At 41.2% G+C, this 21,991-nt stretch overlaps 1 protein-coding gene across 6 annotated transcripts in view; it reads left to right on the top strand.

Moving 5' to 3' along the window:
* Poln (polymerase (DNA directed) nu) overlaps positions 1 to 21,991 on the top strand; it is a 127,306-nt gene that overhangs the window by 45,812 nt on the left and 59,503 nt on the right. For 5 of the 6 annotated variants that reach the window (XM_013506824.1, XM_013506823.1, XM_013506825.1 and 2 more), the window contains 3 exons: positions 10,984 to 11,040; positions 11,891 to 11,944; positions 12,624 to 12,689. In XM_013506824.1, coding sequence (XP_013362278.1) covers positions 10,984 to 11,040; positions 11,891 to 11,944; positions 12,624 to 12,689 — 177 coding nt within the window. The remainder of the gene's footprint in view (positions 1 to 10,983; positions 11,041 to 11,890; positions 11,945 to 12,623; positions 12,690 to 21,991) is intronic. The other variant, XM_013506826.1, reaches the window with a different exon arrangement.

Raw genomic sequence — 21,991 nt, 5'->3', positions numbered from 1 at the left:
TCCCAGTCCCTAGACTCTGCCTATAAACTGCCTGCTGGCTTCTGTCAACCTAAATATTGTTTTCGGAAGACTTTCTGGTCACCCTCTGTAGTAAGGCCCCAGTCACTCCTTGTGTCTTCCCCTTGATTTGCTTTCTGCATTCCACTTACTCTTATCTAATGTGATCTCAGGTGTTTGCTTGCTTATTCCATTAGAACATAGGCTGTACACGTCAGAGACCTCACTTTGTTCTCATTATTAAAACAGCCTAAAACCAGTGATTGGTGGAGCTGAGCTGAATGTCTGTCTGCTCCTAGAGTCTAGGACAGATGTATTCCTGGGAGCTGAGTCCCATCTTGCTGGAGAGACCCCAGCTTAGATCCTACCCTACAGAGGTGGACAGTGGGCTCCAAAGATCTGATGTTGGTGCCTCAAGATCTGATGTTGGCGAAGCCTCGAGGTCCTCTCTGCAGCTGTGTGTGGGGATCCCAGGCAGATCATTTTTTTTCCTAGCACCAGCTGGCACTGTTGCCCTTCCCTTGCGGCTCCTGCGCTCTCCAGACAGCCAGCAGTGTAAGAAAGGAAGTCTTAACTCTTTCCTGGTATTGCAGCATGTTCTTGTGGACAATGTTAAAACAGTGCCTTTAACAGATTCTTTTTTTCTACAAGGACATGATGGACATGAATCATACCCCTTTAATTAAACAGGTCATGCTGTTCATTTTATACATTGAAAAGATGACTTTCACTAGGTAATACATGCGCAGGCCTCAAAGAGCAAGATTAGGACTCCTTTCCATACTTTCCTCCATCCGCTCTGTCTTCTTCACAGGTCCTAGTGAACCCCAAAGCCCTGCCCACCCCAGCTGCCTCCCCTCCTCCTTGCCCACTCCTCCATAGCACCCCAGGGCTCATGATGGTGTCTAGGCATCACCTACAAATTGTTATGCTCAGCTCTGTGGGCTGATCGGAGATTGAGTTCTAGCAAGGCCTAGACCTTGCTTTGTTCCTGGAGTTCTTCCCGGGCTTGAAACAATGACAGGGGCCAGTAAACACTCAGTAAATCTTGAGTGACTCCTTCAACTTTTCATGTAAACTGATTTTTTTCTCTTTTCTTCATATGGTTTCATATTTTGTTTTGTTTTGTTTTTGTTTTTGGTACTGGGAATTGAACTCAGGACCTCATGCTTGCCAGACAGGTACTGTGCTGCTGAGCTACATCCCTGGCCTTTCATATTATTTTATTCCATGTATTTTCTCATTCCATTATAATTCTTCTCTGATCACTGAATTGTTTGAAAATGTCTTTAAATTTCCACAGTTATGGGAACTTCCCAGATATTCTCTTATTGGTTTCTGAAGTAAATGCACCAGGGTCAGAGAACATGAGCTCCACAGTACCAGCTCTCTGCCACTCACTGTCAGGACTCACTGACATGGCATAAGGGTGCGTGTCAACTGCACCTGTGCAGGGTGGTGTTCTCCAGATCTGTGGGTTCGCACGGGAGGACTGTTCCTCCTTCCACTCCAGCTGTGGAACAGTGGGAATTCCCACCACTCAGTGAACACACAGAAGTGAAGCACAGGAGCCTCTCCTTAAGCACACATGGGGGGAGACTTTGGTGTTTTTCACTCCAGTGAAGGCACATGTCCTCAGAGCACTGTAGGAGATTCAGATGTTGGGAAGATGGTGTGATCTGAGAGTCAGAGTCCTGGCAGGCAGACTGGACTAGCTGTTCATCATTTCTGGAAGTTGCTTCTCTGACCTGTAACAAACTGAAGTGATAAGGGTTTCAGGTCATGATATATATCCTCTGATAAGTGTCTGGTATGTATTGTGTGTACTGCTAGGCTTTGCAGTACTGCCATGAATAGGACAGATGGTTTCCCTATTTTATTTAGCAAACATTTACTGGGGCCCTGGCTTTGTGTCAGATGTTTATAGCTTGGTGGGGGAAAGGTCTTTGTCATCAAAAAATATCTATTCCAGTGAAAACCTGTATTAAGATTCTCCAGAAAGACAGAACCAATATATGTAGCTGTGATGAGAGAGGGGATTTGTTAGGGAAACTGGATCATGGAAATCGGAAACTGAGCAGTCCCACAGCTGTCTATAAACTAGAAGCCAGGATGCTGGTATCATGGTTTAGTCCAAGCCCCAAAGCCTTAGTCCAAGGAAGCTGATATTGTGATTCTCAGTCCAAGGTGGGAGGCTTGACAGCTAAGGGCTACTCGAGTAAGTCCTAAACTCCAAAGGCCAGAGAGCGTGGAGTTATGATGTCCAAGGTGAGGCGGAAGATGTCATGATTTCAGGAAAGAGAGAAAATTCAACTTTCCTCTATTTTTTTGTTCTATCCTGGCTCTGACTGAGCGGATGGTGCCACCCACACGGCAATAGATCTTTCTCACTCAGTCTCACGTCACTCTTCCCTGGAAATGCCCTCTGAGATAAACCTTGAAGGAGTACTTACTTCATCAGCTCTCCAGGATTCCTTAATCAAGCAAGGCTGACACCTAAAACCAACTATCACAAGAACACATGTATCCAGTGGGATAAGACCCACTCAAGTGAAAACGGTCATAAGAAAAATACAGCAAGAGTGATGGACTTTAGATTGATTGTCCAGAAAGAATTCTGAAGAAATGACATATAAACGGAAGTTTGAAGATAAGAACCACCCACATCACAAACAGGAAGCAGGGCCTTTCTAAAGGGAGGCTCTGGCTGCTCTAGAGTCAGGAGAGTTCTCCAAGGGAGAAGTAGACAAGGAATCCCATCATGTTGTGCTCTCAGGCCATGCTGAGGAGTGCAGACCTCAGTACAATGGAAGGCCTTGGGATGGATCTTAGATTTTTTTTTAATAGAGTATTTTTAGAACAGTTTTAGTTTCACAACAAAATCAAGCAGAAGGTACACAGTTTTTATATGTTCCTTATCCCTGCCCATGCATGATCTTACTATCTGCTTCCCCCACTATTGCAATTGGATTTAAAATGACCCCCAAAAGCCTCCCATGTTCCGAGTATGAGGCTTTTGGAAGGTGAATGGGTCATGAAAATGCTATCCTCATCAGTGGATTAATCCTGAAAGGATGTCTTCTTGTCTCTGGCTCCTCCCCTCTCTCACTGTTTCCTGGCTGCCATGGCTTGAGAAGCTTTCCTCCACTATGCTTTTCTATCATGCAGTTCCTGCTTGGAGCCAGCCAACCATGGACTGAACCCTGTGAAACCACAAACCAAAATAAACTGCTCTTCCCTTACATTGAGAGTATTGGGCATTTTGTCCCAGCAATGGGAAAATAACTAATACACCCACAGAATGGTACATTTGTTGTAACTGACAAAGCTACACTGACACATCATTGTCACCCAAAGTCTGTATTCCATTACAGTTCACCCTTGGTACTGGATAACCTGTGGGTTTGGACAGATGTGTAATGACATGTGTCCACCATTATAGTATTAAACAGGGTATTTTCACTGCCTTAAAAGTCCTCTACACTCGGCCTGATCAACCCTTGATCCCTCCATCTCCTGGAAACCACTGATCTTTTTAATGTCTCCATAGTGTTGTCTCTTCCAGAATGTCATAAAGAGTAGTTGCTATCATATGTTATCTAGCCTTCAGATCAGCATGTTTCATTTAGCAACATGTACCTCAGTTTCTTCCATGACTTTTCATGTTTTGATAGCCATTTTTTAAGCATTGTTTCATTGTTTGTTTTCATTGTTTGTATGTACTACAGTTGATCTAGCCCTTTACTGAAGGGCATCTTGGTTGCTTACACATAGTGGCAATTTCAGTGAAACCTGCTGTATGCTGAATGTTTGTTTGTTTCATTTGTTGTTGTTGGGTTGTTTTTTTTTTTTTTTTTTGAGACAGGGTCTCACTATGTAATGCAAGGTGGCCCTGAACTCACTTAGGTAGCCCAGGCTGGCTCGAACTCATGGCAGTCCTCTTGCCTCAGCCTCCCAAGTGGTAGGATTGTAGGTATGCACCACCACGCCTGGCTGTATGCAGGTTTTTATGTAGATACAAGCTTTCATCTCCTTTGAATAAATACCAGAGTATGATTGCTGGATCATATGGTAAGAATGTTCAATTCTTTGTTGTTTTTCTTTTCTTTCTTTTTTTTTTTTATTTTTGCATGTAGTCTAGGCTGACCTTGAACTTACTGTGTAGCCCAGGATGGCCTCAAACTCATGCCAATCCTTCTGCCTCAGCCTCTGGAGGCTGAGTTTACAGGTGTGTGCCACCACACCCATCTTAGAACATGTTAAATTGGATAAGAAACCATGAAACTGTCCACACCATTTTGCATTCCCACCAGGAATTATTGAAAGTTCTTTTGCTCCTCGTCCTCACCAGCATTTAGTGTTGTCAGGTTTGGGATTTTCACCATTCTAACAGGTGATAGGTATTTTTTAAAAAGGTCACTCTTACTACTGGTTGGAGAATGGAGAAGACTCACTAATAAACAGGCTGCCACTGTGGCTGGGGTGATGGCAGTAAAGTTTAGAACAGAAAGGATCACCTGGTATGGTCTAATGAGTGTGAACAGCAGTCAGGACAGGTAGTTCCAGGTTTTTGGAGCTGCCCACCTGGCCAGATAGATATGGCCATTACTGAGGCAAAATGAGAGAGGATGGTTTCTTTGGGAGGTGTCAAGTGTTCAGTGTTGAGTGTGTTAGAACAGAAGTGCCCTGGAGACCCTGATGCACTATGTCCCCTGGCGACCATGCCTGTGGGATGGAGCTTAGGATGAAGGTCTGTGTTGGAGATGAACCTGTGCAAACTGCCAGCCTGTATTTGTTGTAGTCACCCAGGGAGAGTGGTTCTCCATCCCGGTTGGAGATCTGGAAAACATAGATACCCAGGTACACAACTGATCATGAGCCAGTCACAGGGCTGTTTTATAAGTTCCCCTGCTGATTTTGATGTGTAGCCAGCACTGCTAACCAGAGTTGAACTCTGAGAAACTGACACTTAGAAGTTAGGGAGGGGATACGCCAGTGGGAGACTGTGGTGTGGCCAGAGTGGAACAGAAGTCAGAAGAATGTGATGCCAGGAGACAACACAGCCTTTGATTCAGCTACCAGGCTGCAGGTAGCCCACAGCCTCTGCCTCTGATCTTCAACCAGCATTTGCAAAACTTTGTACACAGTTTTATATGAGCAAACACCTGATTCTTTTAAGTGTTCTCAGACTCCTTATGTCAAGATACACAGACAGGCTGAAAAACTCTTTTTGAGTGAAGTACGGAGATTAGAAGCATTAGGTGACTTTCCGCAGTTTTGTTAGGTATTTTCCTGCGCTTCATCCCCCTAAGGGTATCTGGGGTTACATTTGGGCAAGCTTCTTCCCCTGGGCCATGTCTGCATCTGAGAATCCCTGTTTTGACTCCTATTTGTGTTTCTGTGGTCACAACTCCAACTCTGTCCCTAGTCCTTATTCAGAGACTGGTAGGGTTTGGTGGTTCACATCATTACATTAAAATCGTATGTCATCAGCTCTCCCCTAAGTAGATTTGTAGATTCTAAACGGTTCTAATTAAAACCCTGGCCAGAGATTTTTGGTGAAAAATGACAGGCTGATTTCCAGGTTTATATGAAAATGTGAAAAACTGAAAAGAGCCAAGATAATCTTGTGGGGGCATTATTGGAGAACTTAGTCTACTGAATATAGATAGGACTAATGATAAGCAATAGGGATCACCTATTTGGTGTGGTCTCAAGGATAAATAGATCAATGGACCAAGATAGAAAATCCAGAAAGAGACCTCCATGTGTGTACAGGAAGCACGTGATCTCTGACAGGGGCTGTGCAGCGCAGTGAGGAAGGAGGGCTCTCTACATGCACACCACGGGCAGCCCTGACCCACATCTCACACCGCACTCAAACACAAACTCCATGTGAACTGTATGTCTAAGTATTAAAGCAAAACACTGAAGCCCAGAGAAGATAACCATGAGAGAACACTTAAAGATCTTGAGGTAGCTAAATATTCATCAGCAGGACACAAAGTACATTAACCATGAAGGAAAAGATTGGTAAATCAGATGACAGTAAAATTAAAAATCTAAATTTATGAAAGGACACCAATATACAAGTGAAAAAGCAAGCCACAGAAGGGAGAAAGATACTTGCACTAAATACAGTGACCAAAAAAATCTTGTTCAGAGTAAAAAATTCCTGTAATCAAGAAGTATAAAATACACACAAACCAATTCTTCAAATGAGCCAAAGATACAAGCATTTAATGAGAGGGGATATGCAATTAATCAAATGTACCATTGTGGCCAGCTTCATTAGTTATCGTTATCGGGGAGATACAAATTAAAACTATAGGATGTTGCTTCTCACTTACCAGAACAGCTAAATCCAGACCTGGAGAGCAATGTTGGCAAAGGTGTGGAGCTGCTGAAACTTGCATCCGTTGCTGATGGGGATGGATGGCACCTCCACCGTGGAGCACTGGCAGCATCTCTGCTGATGTGGACCAGCACTTTCTATCACACCTATTTTTTTATGTGTTCAACAAAACCACAGATGTTCACTAACTAAAATCTGTACCAGGATGTTCATCATAGCCTTATTCTTAACAGCCTTATAGGGGGAAAAAAGCCTAGATATTCCTCAAAGATAGAATGGATAGTTAATTGCCCTGCATTCCTATGAATCCTGTATAGCAGTGCAAATCAATGAAGGGTACTGCTTCATGCCACATAGATGGGTGGACCCCGATGTAAAAACATTACACAGAAGAAGCCACATCAAGTGCTGATCCTACTCTGTTGTTCAGAAATGGGAACAAGTAGGCCACGTTGGTAGAGTAGGCCAGGGTGGGGATCACCCTGGGGAAGGAGCAGGGATCTCCTGGGAGACTGGAATGTTCCATTTCTTGATGTGGGCAGCGGTTGCACAAGAGTGTTTACTTGGTGATACTTCAACAAGCTATGCTCTTAGGATCCTGCACTTTCCTGTATGTATGCTGTATTTTGATTTTTAAAATTAATTTCAAACTTCATGATGAAATTGTAGTGCTACCTACCTGGAATTTTGCCCAGATAACTGTGAGCCAAATATTGGGTGTTGTTAAGCCACTGAGTTGTATTCCTATAGACATCTTCTTGGTTTTCTCCCCTATATGAGATTTAGACTTCACTAATTAGAATCTCAAGAGGACTCTTGTTTCCAGGCTTGTGTGAAGCACTTTTAGATCCCACATGGATATTGGAGTAATTTTGTAAGGGGGTAGGATTAAGATGCTTGATAAACTGAGTTTGTTACAAATCTTTGTTTTGGAAAATATGATGATATACCACCATTTATTACTAGGATTTTCTTCAAATGAAAATTAGTGTTAGAAATGTTGAAAGGAATGTATTGGTGGTGTATTTATTTTTACTTTTTAATGTATTTTCATTAGTGCATATTAATTTTTAAAAATATTGGACATCTGTATAGTATTTTCTATATGCATGTATTTTGATCTATATACCGCTCATTACCCTTCCTTACATTCCTCTCCTCTCTGCCTTATTCTCTCCATCTTTTCTAATGATAGTATTCTTTCTGTGGAGGACCACAGGGATGGCTCCCTCTGAAAGAAGGTAACCCTTGCCCTACTTCCCTGTATTGATATGTACAGAGCTGGCTAGGAAAATACTTGACTCCCTCAGTGGCTTTAAGCAGTGCATATTGGTATAACCTTTGAAGCAATGCAACAAGTCAGTGATGCCCTGCCTATACCTCCCTACTACTAAGTGTGAGCTAGGCTGAGAGATGGCCGAACTGTTGGCTGGGATGGGATTGAGCCTGGAGAAAAAGGCCCTGAAATCTCAGGGCGGGCATTAAAGCCGAGGCAAATGACCAAAAACACAAGATACTTCCTCAAACTGTGTTATGCAGATTCCTCCCAATTTAGAGGCTGCCTGTTACTGGAATCTGATACTCTGTCTGCATACCTTTCCCTGCATATTGCAGAGGTGCTGTTGTACCTAGCCCAGCTCACAGTACTTAAACTTCTCAGGATTATCCTCATAGTCACTCACAGTCACTCAATCCCAAGCCACTCCACCCTTCGTGAATTCATAAAACCTGGGTTAGCCATTGTTCCAACTGGACTTATGACCCCCTTGGCTCCTCACAACTGCAGATATGTCTGTGTCTCTTTATTCTCACCGTGAGTTGCACTGGAGGTGGTAGATTGAAATTTACTTACTAGAATTCTAATAACTTTTCCCTGGGATTACAAATATAAACTTCTCTAGACCATGATGAGGTCTGGATAGCTCCCTATGTACTTTCTAGTTTCATGTCAAATTTTTTGTTTAGAATCCATATATTAGGGAAAATATGTAAAACTTGTCTTTCTGAGTCTGGTTTATTTTGCTTAATGTGATCTCTAGTTCCATCATTTTCCAAAAAATGACATTTCATTCTTCCTCATGACTGAATAATATTCCATTGTTCATATATACCACATTTTCTTTATCTAGTCACCTGTTGCTGAGCACCTAGACTGCTTTCATATTCTACCTATTGTGAATTGTGCCACACACAATAAGCACAGATGTGCAGATATCCCTGTAATGTGCTACCCTTAATTCCTTTGGATATATACCATGGAGTGGTATAGTAAGGTCACGTGGTATTTCTAGTTTTAGGTTTTTGAAGAACTTCCATACTGATTTCTATAGTGGCTGTATTAATTTACATTTCTATCAACAATGTAGGAGTGTACCTTTTTCTCCTGCACTCTCACCAGGAGCATTTATTGTTTTTGTATTCTTTTTCTTTTTCTTTTTTTTTTTTTGAGACAGAGTCTTGCTATGTAGTCCAGGTTAGCCTTGAACTCACTAAGTAGCCCATTTGGCCTAAAAATTGCAGTGATCTTAGTCTCTGAGTGCTGGGATTACAGGTATGTGCCACCATGCCCAGTTGTTTTTGTATTTTGATGTTAGTCATTCTGACTGGGATGAGGTGGAATCTGAAAGTAATTTTTATTTGCGTTTTCCTAATGGTCAGACATGTTGAACATTTTTTTATATACTTATTGGTCATTTGTTCTTCTTATTTTGGGAAGTATCTGTTCAATTTGTTGATTGGTCTATTTGAGTTTTTGGTGTTAAGGTTTTCTAGTTCTTTACATATTCTTGGTATTAATTCTCTCTCTAAAGATAAGCTGGCAAATATTTCCTCCTATTCTGTAGACTGCCTGTTCACTGTTAATTGTTTCCTTTGCTTTACAAAAGCTTTTTTATTTGATGCAGTCCCATTTGTTGATTCTTGCTATTATTTCTTGTGCTATTGAATTCCTATTCAGGAAGTCTTTGCCTGTGCCGAGAACTTCAGATGTTTCCTTTATGTTTTCTTCTGGCAGTGTCAAAATTTTAGGGTATTTTTGGGGGGTTGTCTTAGTAACTTTTCTCTCATTGCTGAGACAAAATACCTGACACCCAAAATTGAGGAAGGAAAGATTTATTTAGCCCACAGTTTGTAGAGGTTTCAGTCCCTAATCAGCTGGCTCCAAGGCAGAGAGGTGTGGCAGAAGGGCAACAGTTCTAGGTGGTGGAAGACAGCAAAAGCCACAAGAGCAAAAGGGAGAGCAAGCCTCTTTTCCTCCCTTATATTATATGCAAGCTACTGCCCCACCCCACAGGGGCAGGTATAGCATTCACACCATCTCCATGCCCTCAGGATTTTTACAAAGTGAGGACCCTGCTCCCCTGCTGAATCACTTAAACTTTTAAACTTCTCAAGTTGACACAATTTATCAACCACTACGAGAGGTAATTTTTGAGACAGAGCTATGTTGTTCAGGCTCTTCTGTAACTCACTATGCATTCCTGGCAGGCCTCAAACTTGCAATGATCCTCCTGCCTCAGCCTCCCAAGTGCTGGGATTACAGATGTGCGCCACCATGTCCAGCTTGAATTGATTTTGTGCAGGGTGAGAGATAAGGATGTAATTTCAGTCTTTTACAACTGGATGTCCAGGTTCCCCAGCACCATTGATAAAGAGGCTGACTTTTCTCCAGTGTATATTTTCTGCTCCTTGTCAGGAATCAGATGTCTGTAGTGCACGGGTTTGTTTTTCTGTCCTCTATTCTATTCCATTGGGCTGTGTGTCTGCTTTTGTGCTAGTACCAAGCTGTTTTGTTACTATGCCTTTGTAGTATACTGTAAAATAGGATATTATGATGCTGCCAGTACTTTTTTTGGCTCAGGATTGATGTTAAGGTTTAGATCTAAACTGTCCCCCAAAGTCTCATATGTTGGAAGTGGGGATTTGGGAAGGTGGTTAGATTTCTCATCAATGAATTAGTCCGCTGATGATTTCATAGCTGAATATGGTGTTAGGAAGTGGGGTCCAATGGAGGACGGGCACCACTGGGGGCTGCCTATGAGGGCGCCCCCGGCTCTTTCTGCTCTCCCTGCTTCCTGCCGCTGTGGGTGAGCTGCTTCCCTCCACCACGCCCTTCCACCATGACATTCTGCCCGGGAGCCAGCCCGCTGTGTATGGACTGAGCCCTCTGAAGTCACAAGCCAAAGTGAAACTCTCCTCCTTTAAGTTGTGGGCGTCGCGTACTGTGTCCCAGTTATAGGGAAGGTAATACAGTCATTTTGGCTGTTCTAGATCTTTTGTGTTTCCATATGAATTTTAGGATTATTTTTTCTAGTTTTCTGAATAATATTAGAACCTTGATGGGATTGCATTGAATCTACAGATTGAGTTTGGTGATATGGCCGTTTTAACAATATTAATTCTGGCAATCCATGAATATTTGAGGACTTTCCATCTTCTGGTGTCTTCTACAATTTCTTTCTTCAGTGTTCTGTAATTTTCACGGTAGCAGTTTTTCACCTCCTTGGTTAGGTTGATTCCTAGGTATTTAACTTTTTTTAAGCTATTGTAAATGTAAATACCATTACTGGTATATAAAAAAGTTATTAATTTTTTAAATGTTGATTTTTGTGTCCTATATTTTCATTTTTTAGTTAAAGTCTCTGCAAGACCTTCATCCCTTACCCAAGATAATTTTGGAATACAGGCAGGTAAGTTGACTCTTTAGTAAGGAGTTTGTGATGAAGGGGAAGTGCCTGGCCCTGTCTCTGTTAAAAAAATCACCATTGCTAAAGCACCCTAACAGTACTCTAAGGGGTACAGTTTCCCAGGTTGACCTTGTGTTAGCCCTCCTCCCTTGAATCCTGACATCATCTTGCTCAAGTCTGCAGTCCGTCCTGCCTAGCACTGGGAACCAACGGGATCATTAAAGAAAAAAAGACTGACTGTGTCTTTGCTTGTGACTTTAGTGTGAATGAACGTCTGCCCTTATCCACATAAGGCCCCGCCTTCCCCCTGGTTTCCAAGCTCCAGGCCAGCATTTTACCTTTCCCAGTACTGTTTACCAGAGGGTTAATGACACACCCAGTCCCCTCCTCTAGCACTCATCCTTTCTGTGTTCACACAAGTGCTTTTCACTTCCCAGGGTTTGTTGTTTGGGAACTACACTGAAAACTGTCATCACTCAGACCACTGTCCTGTTATTTACTGAGCCTGTGGCCTGCTGTCTGTGCTAGGGAACACACTAGGACCAGTGGGCCCTTTCTCCTGAAGGGTGAGAAGTAGAAAGGGCCCACACAGGGTGCACTGGGCTGGGCATTTATTCATATGCTTGTCTTTGCAACTTTTCTGTAAATTTAAAGTTATTCCAGAATAATAGATTTATTTTAAAAGAGAAGGGTGGCATCTCTCTCTATGGGCCACTGTTATTCAATCCTGGCACCACCTAAGGCCATCTGAGGTGACCAGCAGCACATGCCTGGCACGGTGTGAAGTGCTGCTCTGGTGCTTGTTCCTGTTTAAATACTTAACAAAAGGATTATTCTTGTCTTTGTGATTTAGGTTCACAAGATCAAGTCAACCTTTGTAGATGGATTACTAGCTTGCATGAAAGAGGTAACAGGCTTTAAACAAAAAAATGATGATTAGGAATATGCTTATAAATGAGTTCAGATGCACATAGAACTTCTATCATTCTAGTAAATGATGAAATGGTCTGGTATTCTTAAAACTAATTCTTGAACTGTGGTTCTGGTATTATTCAGGTCTCCACGTAGTACAGGCTGGCATTATGCCTCTAGATTGTCCATGTAAGAGGAAGCTCTGTGGCTGACCTCTTGCTTTCACAGCTATTATTGCATCTGTCTTCTGGAACCATTTGAGACAGATGTTATTGTTTTAGTTCATACACAAGGAGACTGTAGTCAGAGATGTTCTGTGACTTGTTTGATGCTCTGCAGCAAGTAATAGCACCTGTGAGTAACTCACAGTCCCAACTTGACTTGTCAGGTCACCCATACCCCATCATCCCCAGCTTGCCCATATACTGCAGTTGTAAGTGACATAAAGGCCTACTTGCCCTGTTGCTGCTTCCACTTGGGTGAGAGAGAAACTTCCTTCTTCACCATCCCTGATCCCGTGGCAGGAGTTTTGTAACTCCAAGAACATTTTAGAGGTGGGATTTCAGGGTCTGCAGTTCATTGGCCTCTAGAGAAGCAGTGAACGTTGGTGTTATGGGTGAAAGGCCCAGCACAGTATTGCCATAGTTTAAACTGATTCTTTTTACCTTTTCAAGGGTTCCATTTCTTCTACATGGAATCAGACTGGAACTGTGACCGGCAGACTTTCAGCCAAGAATCCTGTAAGTTTCTGTTCTTTGTTGAATGCCGATTTCTGTGCCTCGCCACTGAAGTTTTTCCTAGATGTTTTTGCCTGTGCAACTTCCAAGAGGTGATCTCACACTGATAGTTGTGTTTCAGTCTGTATATTCACCCGACTAACCCTCTGGTAGCACTTCTGTATTCTGGGAGCAAGACTCTGAAGTGCTGAGTTAGTGAAGGGGATTCCTCCCCCCTCAAACCCAGGGACTCCAGTACTGAAGGCGAAAAGGACCCTCTTTCTGCTCCCTTTTGTGGTCTTCCTTTTCACATTTGTGCTGGACAGGTAACTTCTGATTTCCAGAAGTGTCTCTGGTGACCACTTCTATTTTTTGGTTGTTGAAGACTCTCTCGTGAAAAAAGCTATAAATGCCCCTGAGTTTATGGTGTACCTTTAATAACACTTAAAACAATTACCTTTTAGATGACTTCATAGTTCTGATGTAAAGAAGACTTGTTACTCATTTCTTATTACAGAAAATTTCCTTAAGTACAAAAAAGAAATATCAATTAGTAAAGCCGCCATGGTTTCACCATGTGGAGCCGACTGTGCTTGACACTGTGTGTCTGTCTTTCCATACTTTGTGCTAAGCATATGTATTCATAAAATACTATTTTCCTACAAAATAAAGCCACCTTGTTTTTATTTTAACATCTCTTGGTGTCATTAGACATCAATACTGATCTGAGTCTATATTTATATTTTAATGTGTTGATTAAATATGTAAATTACTCAGATATATGCTGTACAATCTATAATTATGAATATATTCATGGTAAAGAAATTCAAGAAATGTGGAAGTTGATGGACAAGAAATTGTAAATTGTCTTTCCCTTCCATTCCTCACATCCATCTGTCCCACGGGCCCATGGTTAGTAGCCAGTGCCTTCCTCCAGCGTCTGCATGTTCAGTGACCCAGGGCTTACAGAGGGAGGGGCTGACCTGCCTTGAAGGCTGTGTGAGGAGGGGCAAGGACACAGGCGGGAGTCTGGGTGCAGGATGCCCACACTCCGGCCTCACGCTGGCTGTAGGAGGAAGTGGCTTGCACATCCCCCTTTAAAGAGCTCTTCTGTGGTCTAGACCTGACTGTCTGACAGTCAGAATAATACTCAGTAATACAGCTGCTGTGCCAACTCCAATCTGAGCAAAAATGCTCTGCCTCTGAAGTAGAGCCTGCTGTCTCCATGCCCTTTGGTTAATTTCTCAACCAACCACACCCATTGTGCCCTTTTTCTAAACTGATGCTGCTTCTGATCCAGGAGTTATTCAGAAAGTCAGCTGGGGAAACTCATTCGTTACAGAGGACCTTGATTTTGCCTGTTGGGGTTATGAGTTCCTGTCTTCCCACTACATGTCTAGGGTCATCTCTTGTACTTTATTCTTTTCTGGAAGTTTCTCATGCACTGATTTGCAGGTAGCACTCTTAGGTTTTCAGTCATGTGCTAGTTTTACTTGTTTATTTTTCTGTTATTTTGTTGTTTTAGGGTTTGTTTTTTTTTTGAGACAGAGTCTGACTATGTAGTTCAGGCTGGTCTTAAACTCACCATGTAACCCAGGCTGACTTCAAACTCATGCCAGTCCTCCTGCCTCAGTCTCCTGAGTTGTAGGGTTACAGGCATGCACCACCATGCCAGGCTTATTTTTCCATTATTTCATTTAGATGTGTTTAAAAGGAGTAAATACGTGTACATTCAGCCACCACCTTTAACTGGAAGTCTGTGCTGTTGTGTCAACAGCTGTGTTGCATTCCACATCATGGCTGACCCTACAGATGCTCTTTAGGTTGCTTTCAGCTTTATGTATTTTATAGCAAGATGCCATAAACATACTTGTGCATGTGTTTTGGTACATTTCCCATAGCATAAATTCCTAGAGACAGAATGTCAGAGTCTAAGTCTATATGTAGTTTTAAGGTTTTACATTTCCAATTTGTTCTCCAGAGAAAAAAATTACATTTCCATCCCACAGTGAGTGAAAAGTTCGGTCCTCTAACCCTTGTTGTCACAAAATGTCATCACATTTTGATTACTATTTCCTGATTCTTTTTAAAAATTTCTATTCATTTAAAAATTTGTTGGGCCAGGGATATAGCTCAGTGGTACAGTGCCTACCTAGCAAGCACAAGTTCCTGAGTTTGATTCCCAGTACCAAAGAAAAAAAAAGAAAAATTTGTTGCTTCGGACATGTTGGCGCACACCTATAATCCTAGCAGTTGGGAGGCTGAGGCAGAAGGACTGCCATGAGTTTGAGGCCAGCCTAGGCTACATAGTTCAAGGCTGGACTGAACTACATAGTGAGACCTTATCTCAACAAACAAACAAATAAATAATTAAATACTTGTTGAGGTTGACTACATAATATAATTATTTTATGAATTACCTGCTTCTGATGTTTACCCATTTCTCTGGAGGATTTTTTTCCTATTAGTTTAGGAAAGCTCTTTATATGTAGATTATCCCTATATAAAAAGCTGAAATTTTTTTTCCCAATTTTGTTTTGCCTTTTAATTTTTAAAATATACATTATTTTGCCATATTTATTGTCATTTTTGTTACACAAATAGGATTTAATCAGAGCTAGGTATGTAGCTAAGTGGTATAGCTCTTGCATAGCATGTGTGAGGACCTGGATGTGACGCCAAGCACTATACAGAACATGTATAGATTGACGTTATGTGTATGTCTGTAAACACAATCATTCAAAAGAGCTCAAGCAGGGGTTAGAAATAAATGAAGCAGAAGCCTGTGGGGGCCAGCAGTAGCATTTTGCTGTCTACCCTCTAATTTATGCCTTTATGTGCACTCATGCACACCTGTACACACATGCACACAAATGAGACGACAGTGTGGGTGTTGTTTCGTTGGAGACACCCTCGCACACACACTGTCTCAGCCCATCCTTAACCCTAATCCTGTGGTAGCAGCCTAGAGTATGTACGTCTATATTTTGCTCCAGACTTGTAATAAACTGCTACCTAGGCCCATATATGTTTATACATAAATACACGGACATGTAATGGCTTTGTCAGTGTTACTTTTAGAATTTGTTTTCTTTCTCTTGCTTTTCTCTTGGCTGATGGGAATCCTACAGGTCATCTGCCAACCACTGTGCTCTGGTCAGCATGTGCTCAGTAAGAGGCCATGCTGTGCAGCCACCCTCTGAGTCATTCCTCCCTGAGTGGCAGGCATATGCTGTTGTACTGGGCCTGTGTTCTTGTGGGGCCGAGTTTTCAGGTGTGGGATCACTGGGCAGAGGTGCTCTGTTTGCTTGAGGTAGCTCTGTCCCATTGCCGTCCAGCACATCTGGCCCTGGTCCCCACCGTGAGCCATGCGTGGCTGTGCTGTTGCTGCTGCCCTGTGGCTGTCCCCACACTGCAGTCCCTTACTGGCTCTGCCTTGGTAACATCTCCGATGAACTTTCCTCAGCCCAAGGTTATTTGATTATTTATATCTATTTTCCTGTAACTTTAGTGCTTTCCTCTTTTAACATATGACACTGAAATCCGGCTGCACATTGTTTAACCAGATACAATTGTCATAGATGGCTGGAGTCTGAATTACATTTGTTTTCCTTAAAGTGCACAAAATGTAGTTTAGTTTACTTTTATTTTATTGTAGGGCTGGGGATCAAACCCAGGGCTTCACCCATGCAAGCCAAGTTCTCTACCATTGAACTGCATTGCCTGCTCTGATTAATATTTTTCAAAACAGTTATAAATGCTTTTTCACACACACCCTCCCTAGAGATCATCGCTACCAGCTGACTGTTCTACCTCATCACCCCCCCTTCATGTTATTCTGCTCTATGCCTGTCTCTAATAATAGGAAAATGTAAAATGTTTGTGTCTTTCAGTTCACCTGTATTTTCCCCATATTTTGACATTTTAATGAAGAAGTAACAAGTTATGGCCTGTTTAAAAGCTGTGAAAGAATAGTTGATTTGATTGATTCACCTGCAGTCTTAGTAATGTATATATAGTAAACACACTGGAGCACTTTTACAGAAGCTAACCTAAAGTCTTGGTCAGAATATACCACTATTTGTATCATCTTAGCATTGGCATCTTTTGATTGCTTTTTCCCATGCAAGTTGAGATTTTCCTATTTCTTCATGTGTCTAGTACTTTAGAGTTGTTTACTGGACAATCTGGATATTATGAGAGTCTGAGTCTTGTTTAAAAATTCCACTAGAATGTTGTGACTTTTGTTTCCGTGGGCAGTCAGCCTGATAAGGCTCTGGATTCCTGTTCTGACTTCACATGTGCTGTGGTGCCGCTGTAGATTCAGTTCTCAAAGCCTCTGCGTGCTATTCAGATGGTCCCTGACGGCCACCTAGGGTCAGGGTAGGACTTGAGGCGTGTTGTGCTGGCCTGCCTGTCAGTCTTCATGTGCTGTTCAGGGCAAGAGCTGCACAGGTACAGGTAGAAGCCAAGCCTTGCAGTTTATAAGCAGTTCTGTTACATTGCTTTCCTGAGCTCTTCTCTGTGATCTCTCCACTCATTTCTGGTCCTTTAGGAATCCCTGTTTTTGATCTTCTAACCAGAAATATGAGGCTTTGGTAGACTGGCCCTGCTGCACAGTCCCTGACACTGGCCCCATGTCGAGGACCAAGCAGTAAGAGGACAAGATGGTGACTCGCTGCCTGTCCGGTAGGACTTCACATTCTGTAGCTGCCCCAGCTGTCCTGCTGCTGTTCATTTATCAGAGTCTCCAGGTGCTCCCTGTGCCTCTGCCCAGCTTCACGCCTGCCTCAGTGGACTGCGCACACTGCATCTCACCAGAAATAGTGACCTGAGCTGCAGTGCTGGGGCTGGACAAGAGGGAGCACTGAGCTACACTGCCAGCACTTTTCCTTTTTTTTTGAGACATGGTCTTGCTAAGTTGTCCAGGCTTACCTCAAACTTTTGATCCTCCCGCATTAGCCTCCCAACATGTAGCTGAGTCAACCTAATTTTTTAACATTGTTGAAGTAAAACTGAGATACTAGAAACTTCATGTATCACAATTTCATATATATATATATATATATATATATATATATATATGAGACCATTCCCACAACCAGATAGTGAACATATCCATCACCCAAGGTGTCCTTGTGTCCACCTGTAATGTCTTCCTCCCAAGCTGTGTGCATGTTCCAGGCAACCACCAGTTTCTTTTTGCCACTTTCTGCGTGTTTGTGTCAGTAGAGTCACACGGCCTGTACTCTTTTGTCTTGCTTTTTTTTTAAGCTCAAAAATAGACATTTATTTTTCACAGTTTCTGGAGGCTAATGAGTCTAAGATTGCTTCTTTTGCAGGATTATTATTTTAAGACTCAGCCACATTGATCTGTGTTTCTAGTTTATTCTTTTTTTTTTTTTTTTTTTTGGTACCGGGAATTGAACTCAGGACGTTGCACTTGCCAGGCAGATGCTTGTGCCGCTGAGCTATATCCCTGGCCCTAGTTTATTCTTTTTTATTACTGAATGACATTCCATTGTAACTGTGTATGATGATTTGTTTCTAAATTCATCTATTGATCCCTATTTGGTTTATTTCCTGTTTGTTTTTTACATTTAGGTCCATGGTCCACTTCGCCGGGTGTGGTGGCACACGCTTGTAATCCCAGCACTCAGGAGGCTGAGGCCAGAGGATCGTTGTGAGTTTGAGGCCAGCCTGAGCTACATAGTGAGCTCAAAGCCAGCCTGAACTACATAGTCAGACCCTGTCTCAAAAAAAAGAGACAATAACACTTTGAATTGATTTTGGTATATGATAGGAAGTAAATGTCTTAATTCATCTTTTTTTGCTTGTGACTATCTAAATGTCCTAGTACCACTTACTGAAAAGATTATCCTTTCCCCTATTTAATTGCCTTTGTCACCTTTGTCAAAAATGAAATTTCCAAGCTTAAATATAAAAGTTCATTTCTATACTCTGAATTTTGCCAGTTAATCTATATACTTATACAATACTACTAATTCACTATTTTTATTGTTGTAACTTTCTAGTAAGTTTTTCAGTTGGATAATCTTCCAACATTATCATTTAAAAAAACAAATAGGTTATTCTGGATCATTTGCATTTCCAAGTGAACTTTAAAATCAGCAACTTGTTATTTTTTAGAAAAAAAATCCTCTGAGATTTTTCCTGGGATTACATTGGTTCTCAAGCTCAATTTGGGAAGAACTGACATCTTAACAAAATTTAAGGTGTTCCTTCCACTGAAAAGGGGAGTCTCTTATTTAGGCCTTCTTTAATGTTTCTCAGCAAGATTTTACATTTTCTAAAGAGAGGCCTTTTTGTATATTTTATAGATTTATCCCAAGTATTTCATATTTTTATGCTATTGTAAATGGTGCTTTTTGTTTTAATTTCCAATTCTTCATTGCTAGTATATAGAAATATGGTTGATTTTTTTTGATTTTACATTAGCAGCCTTGATAAACTCAAGTATTACTATTCTGTAACTATTGTTGTAGATTCTATTAGATTTTTATATAGATGATCATGCCATATGAGAATTAAGGAAGTCACCAGGCATGGTGTTGCACACCTGTAAGCCCAGCACTTGGGAAGCTGAGGCAGGAGGATCGCTGTGAGTTCGAGGCCAGCCTGGGCTACAAAGTGAGTTCAAGGCCAGCCTTAACTGCAGAGCGAGACCTTGCCTCAAAAAAAGAAAAGAAAGTCTCATATCTTTCCAAATGGCCTCTTTTTGTTACATTTCCTTGTCTAATCGCACTGATCAAAGCATCCTATGCCGTGTGGGGTAGATGTGGTGAGAGCAATGTTGTCTCTCGTTGCAGCTCTCATGGGAAACCACTCAGTCTTTCATTGGTATAAGTTATGTCAGCTGCGAGTTTCCCATAAATGCCCTTAACCACTTGGAAGAAGTTCTCTGCTACTAACAGTTTGCTAAGAGTTTTTATATGAATACTGAATTTTATCAAATTCTCTTTTGCCTCCATTGATATGATCATCTGGTTTTACTTTTTTCATTTGTTCATATGGTGAATTACACTAGGTTTTCATATGTTAAGCCATTTCTGCATTCCTGGAATGAGACCCATTTTCTCTTGACATATTATCCTTTTTATATACTGTTGAATTAGATTTGCTAAAGTCTTGTTCAGAATTTTTGCAGGTATTTTGGTGGTGGCCAGTTGGGTGGTGGTTTTATGTCTGTGTCCTTGGAATCAGGGAAATGCTGACTTCACATGATGAATTAGGAAGCATTCTGTCTTAGCTGCTTTCCTGTTGCTGAGACCCAGTACTTGACAGATACCATTTAAAGGAGAGGGTTACTTTGGCTCATAGTTTCAGTCCTTGGATGGTGGCTGCTCCAGGCAGAAGCAACAAGATAGAGGGGCCTGTCATGGTGGCCACGGGCAAGCCAGGGGAGACGAATCCTTCCAGGTCACACCCTCAGTGACCCACTTCTGACCAGGCCCCACCTCTTCACATCAATTCACTGTGCTGTCTTGCCCCCCATAACTCATTCACCTTCCAAAGCCCCACCTTTGAGCACATGAGGTATTTTTTCTTTTTTGGTATTGGGAATTGAACTCAGGACCTCATGCTTGCCAGGCAGGTGCTGCACCACTGAGCTGAGCCCCTGGCCTCAAGCACATGAGGTATTTAGGGGATATTCTTTATCCAAGTTGTAACATATTCCCTCCTTTATTTGTCTGGATGAATTTCTGTAGAACTGGTTCTATTTCTTTGTTGATTATTTGGTAGAATTCTTTAGTGAAGCTGTCTGGGTCTGGAGTTTTGTTTGTGAAAGATATGTGACTATAAATTCAATTTATTTAATGGATATAGAGCTATTTGGATTATCTTTCTTCTTAGGTGAACCTTGATAGTTTGTGTATTCTTGGTAATTTGTGCATGTCTTCTGAATTGTTGAATTCATTAGGAGAAGATTGTTTATACCTTTCCTTTATTCTTTTTAGTATCTGTAGAATCTTATGCTGGGTGTGGTGGTGCATGCCTGTAATCCCAGCACTTGGGAGGCTGAGGCAGGAGGATCGTTGCAAGTTTGAGATCAGCCTGGGCTACAGAGTGTGGTCAAGGCTAGCCTGAACTGCATAGCAAGACCGTGTCTCAAAAAGGCAAAAAAAAAAAAAAAATCTATAGAATCTTTAGTACATCAGTCTCATCTTTTTCATTCTTGATATTAGTAATTTACATCATCTCACTTTTTTCCTAGCTAGAGTTTTATCAGTTTTATTGATATTTGATGTCATTGATTTTTCTGTATTGATTTTGTTTTGTAGTTCACTGATTTATGCTTTGATTGTTATTATTTCTTCCTTATATTTACATTGGGTTTAATTTGCTTTCCTTTTTCTTGCTTTTTAAGGTAGAAGTGGAGTTTATTGATTTGATCTGTCTTATTTTTGATATAGGAATTAATCTAAGATAAGTAATTAATAAGTCGTAAAAATTTCCCCTGAAGTATGGCTTTCTGACATTCAATAAATTCTAATAGGTTGTATTTTCATTTCCATTCAGCTTCCTAGTAACTTCCTAGTAACTTTTTCAATGTCTTTTAATATATGGATTAGTTAGAAGTCTATTTCCAAATATTTGGTGACTTTCCAACCATCTTTTTGTTATTGATTTCTAATTTAATTCTATTGTGGTGAAAGGATATACTTTTCATGAATTGAATCATTTTACATTTACTCAGACTTGTTCGTGGCCCCCAGAATGGTCTGTATTGGTAAACAGACCAAGTGTACTTGAAAAGAATGTGCATTCTGCTACTGAAGGGTGGAAGATTCTGTAAATACCAGTTGGGTCAAGTTGGCTGACAGTGTTGTCCAGGTTTATATATCCTTCCTGATAGCCAGTTATCAAGAGAAGGACATAGAAACCTCCAGCCATAACTATGAGGGTTCTTTCCTTCTTGCAGTTCAATCTCCCTGAAGTTTTTGCTTCATGTATTTTGAAGCTTTTTATAGGGAAGAAATATTTATATTGTTATGTCTTCCTGATGAATTGACTCCTTTGTTTTTATAGAATTACCCTTTTATCCCGAGTAATACTCTTTCTTTGACTTTTATTTTGCCTAATATTAACTATTAATTTATATTAGTAAAATAAAATTTTAAAAGTTTTAGAAATAATAAAATATTTAATATTAACATTAAAATAGCTAATTCAGTTTTCTTTTAATAATATTATTATAGTATTTTCCATCTTTTTACTTTTAAACTGTTTGCCTCTTTATATTTAAACTACATTTGCTGGGGCTGGGGATTTAGCTCAGCGGCAAAAGCGCCTGCCTGGCAAGC

The sequence above is a fragment of the Chinchilla lanigera genome, unplaced genomic scaffold (assembly GCF_000276665.1).
Source record: "Chinchilla lanigera isolate Chin_1 unplaced genomic scaffold, ChiLan1.0 scaffold00113, whole genome shotgun sequence".
NCBI classification, from domain to species: Eukaryota; Metazoa; Chordata; class Mammalia; order Rodentia; family Chinchillidae; genus Chinchilla; species Chinchilla lanigera.
This window is presented reverse-complemented; position numbering and strand designations above follow the sequence as displayed.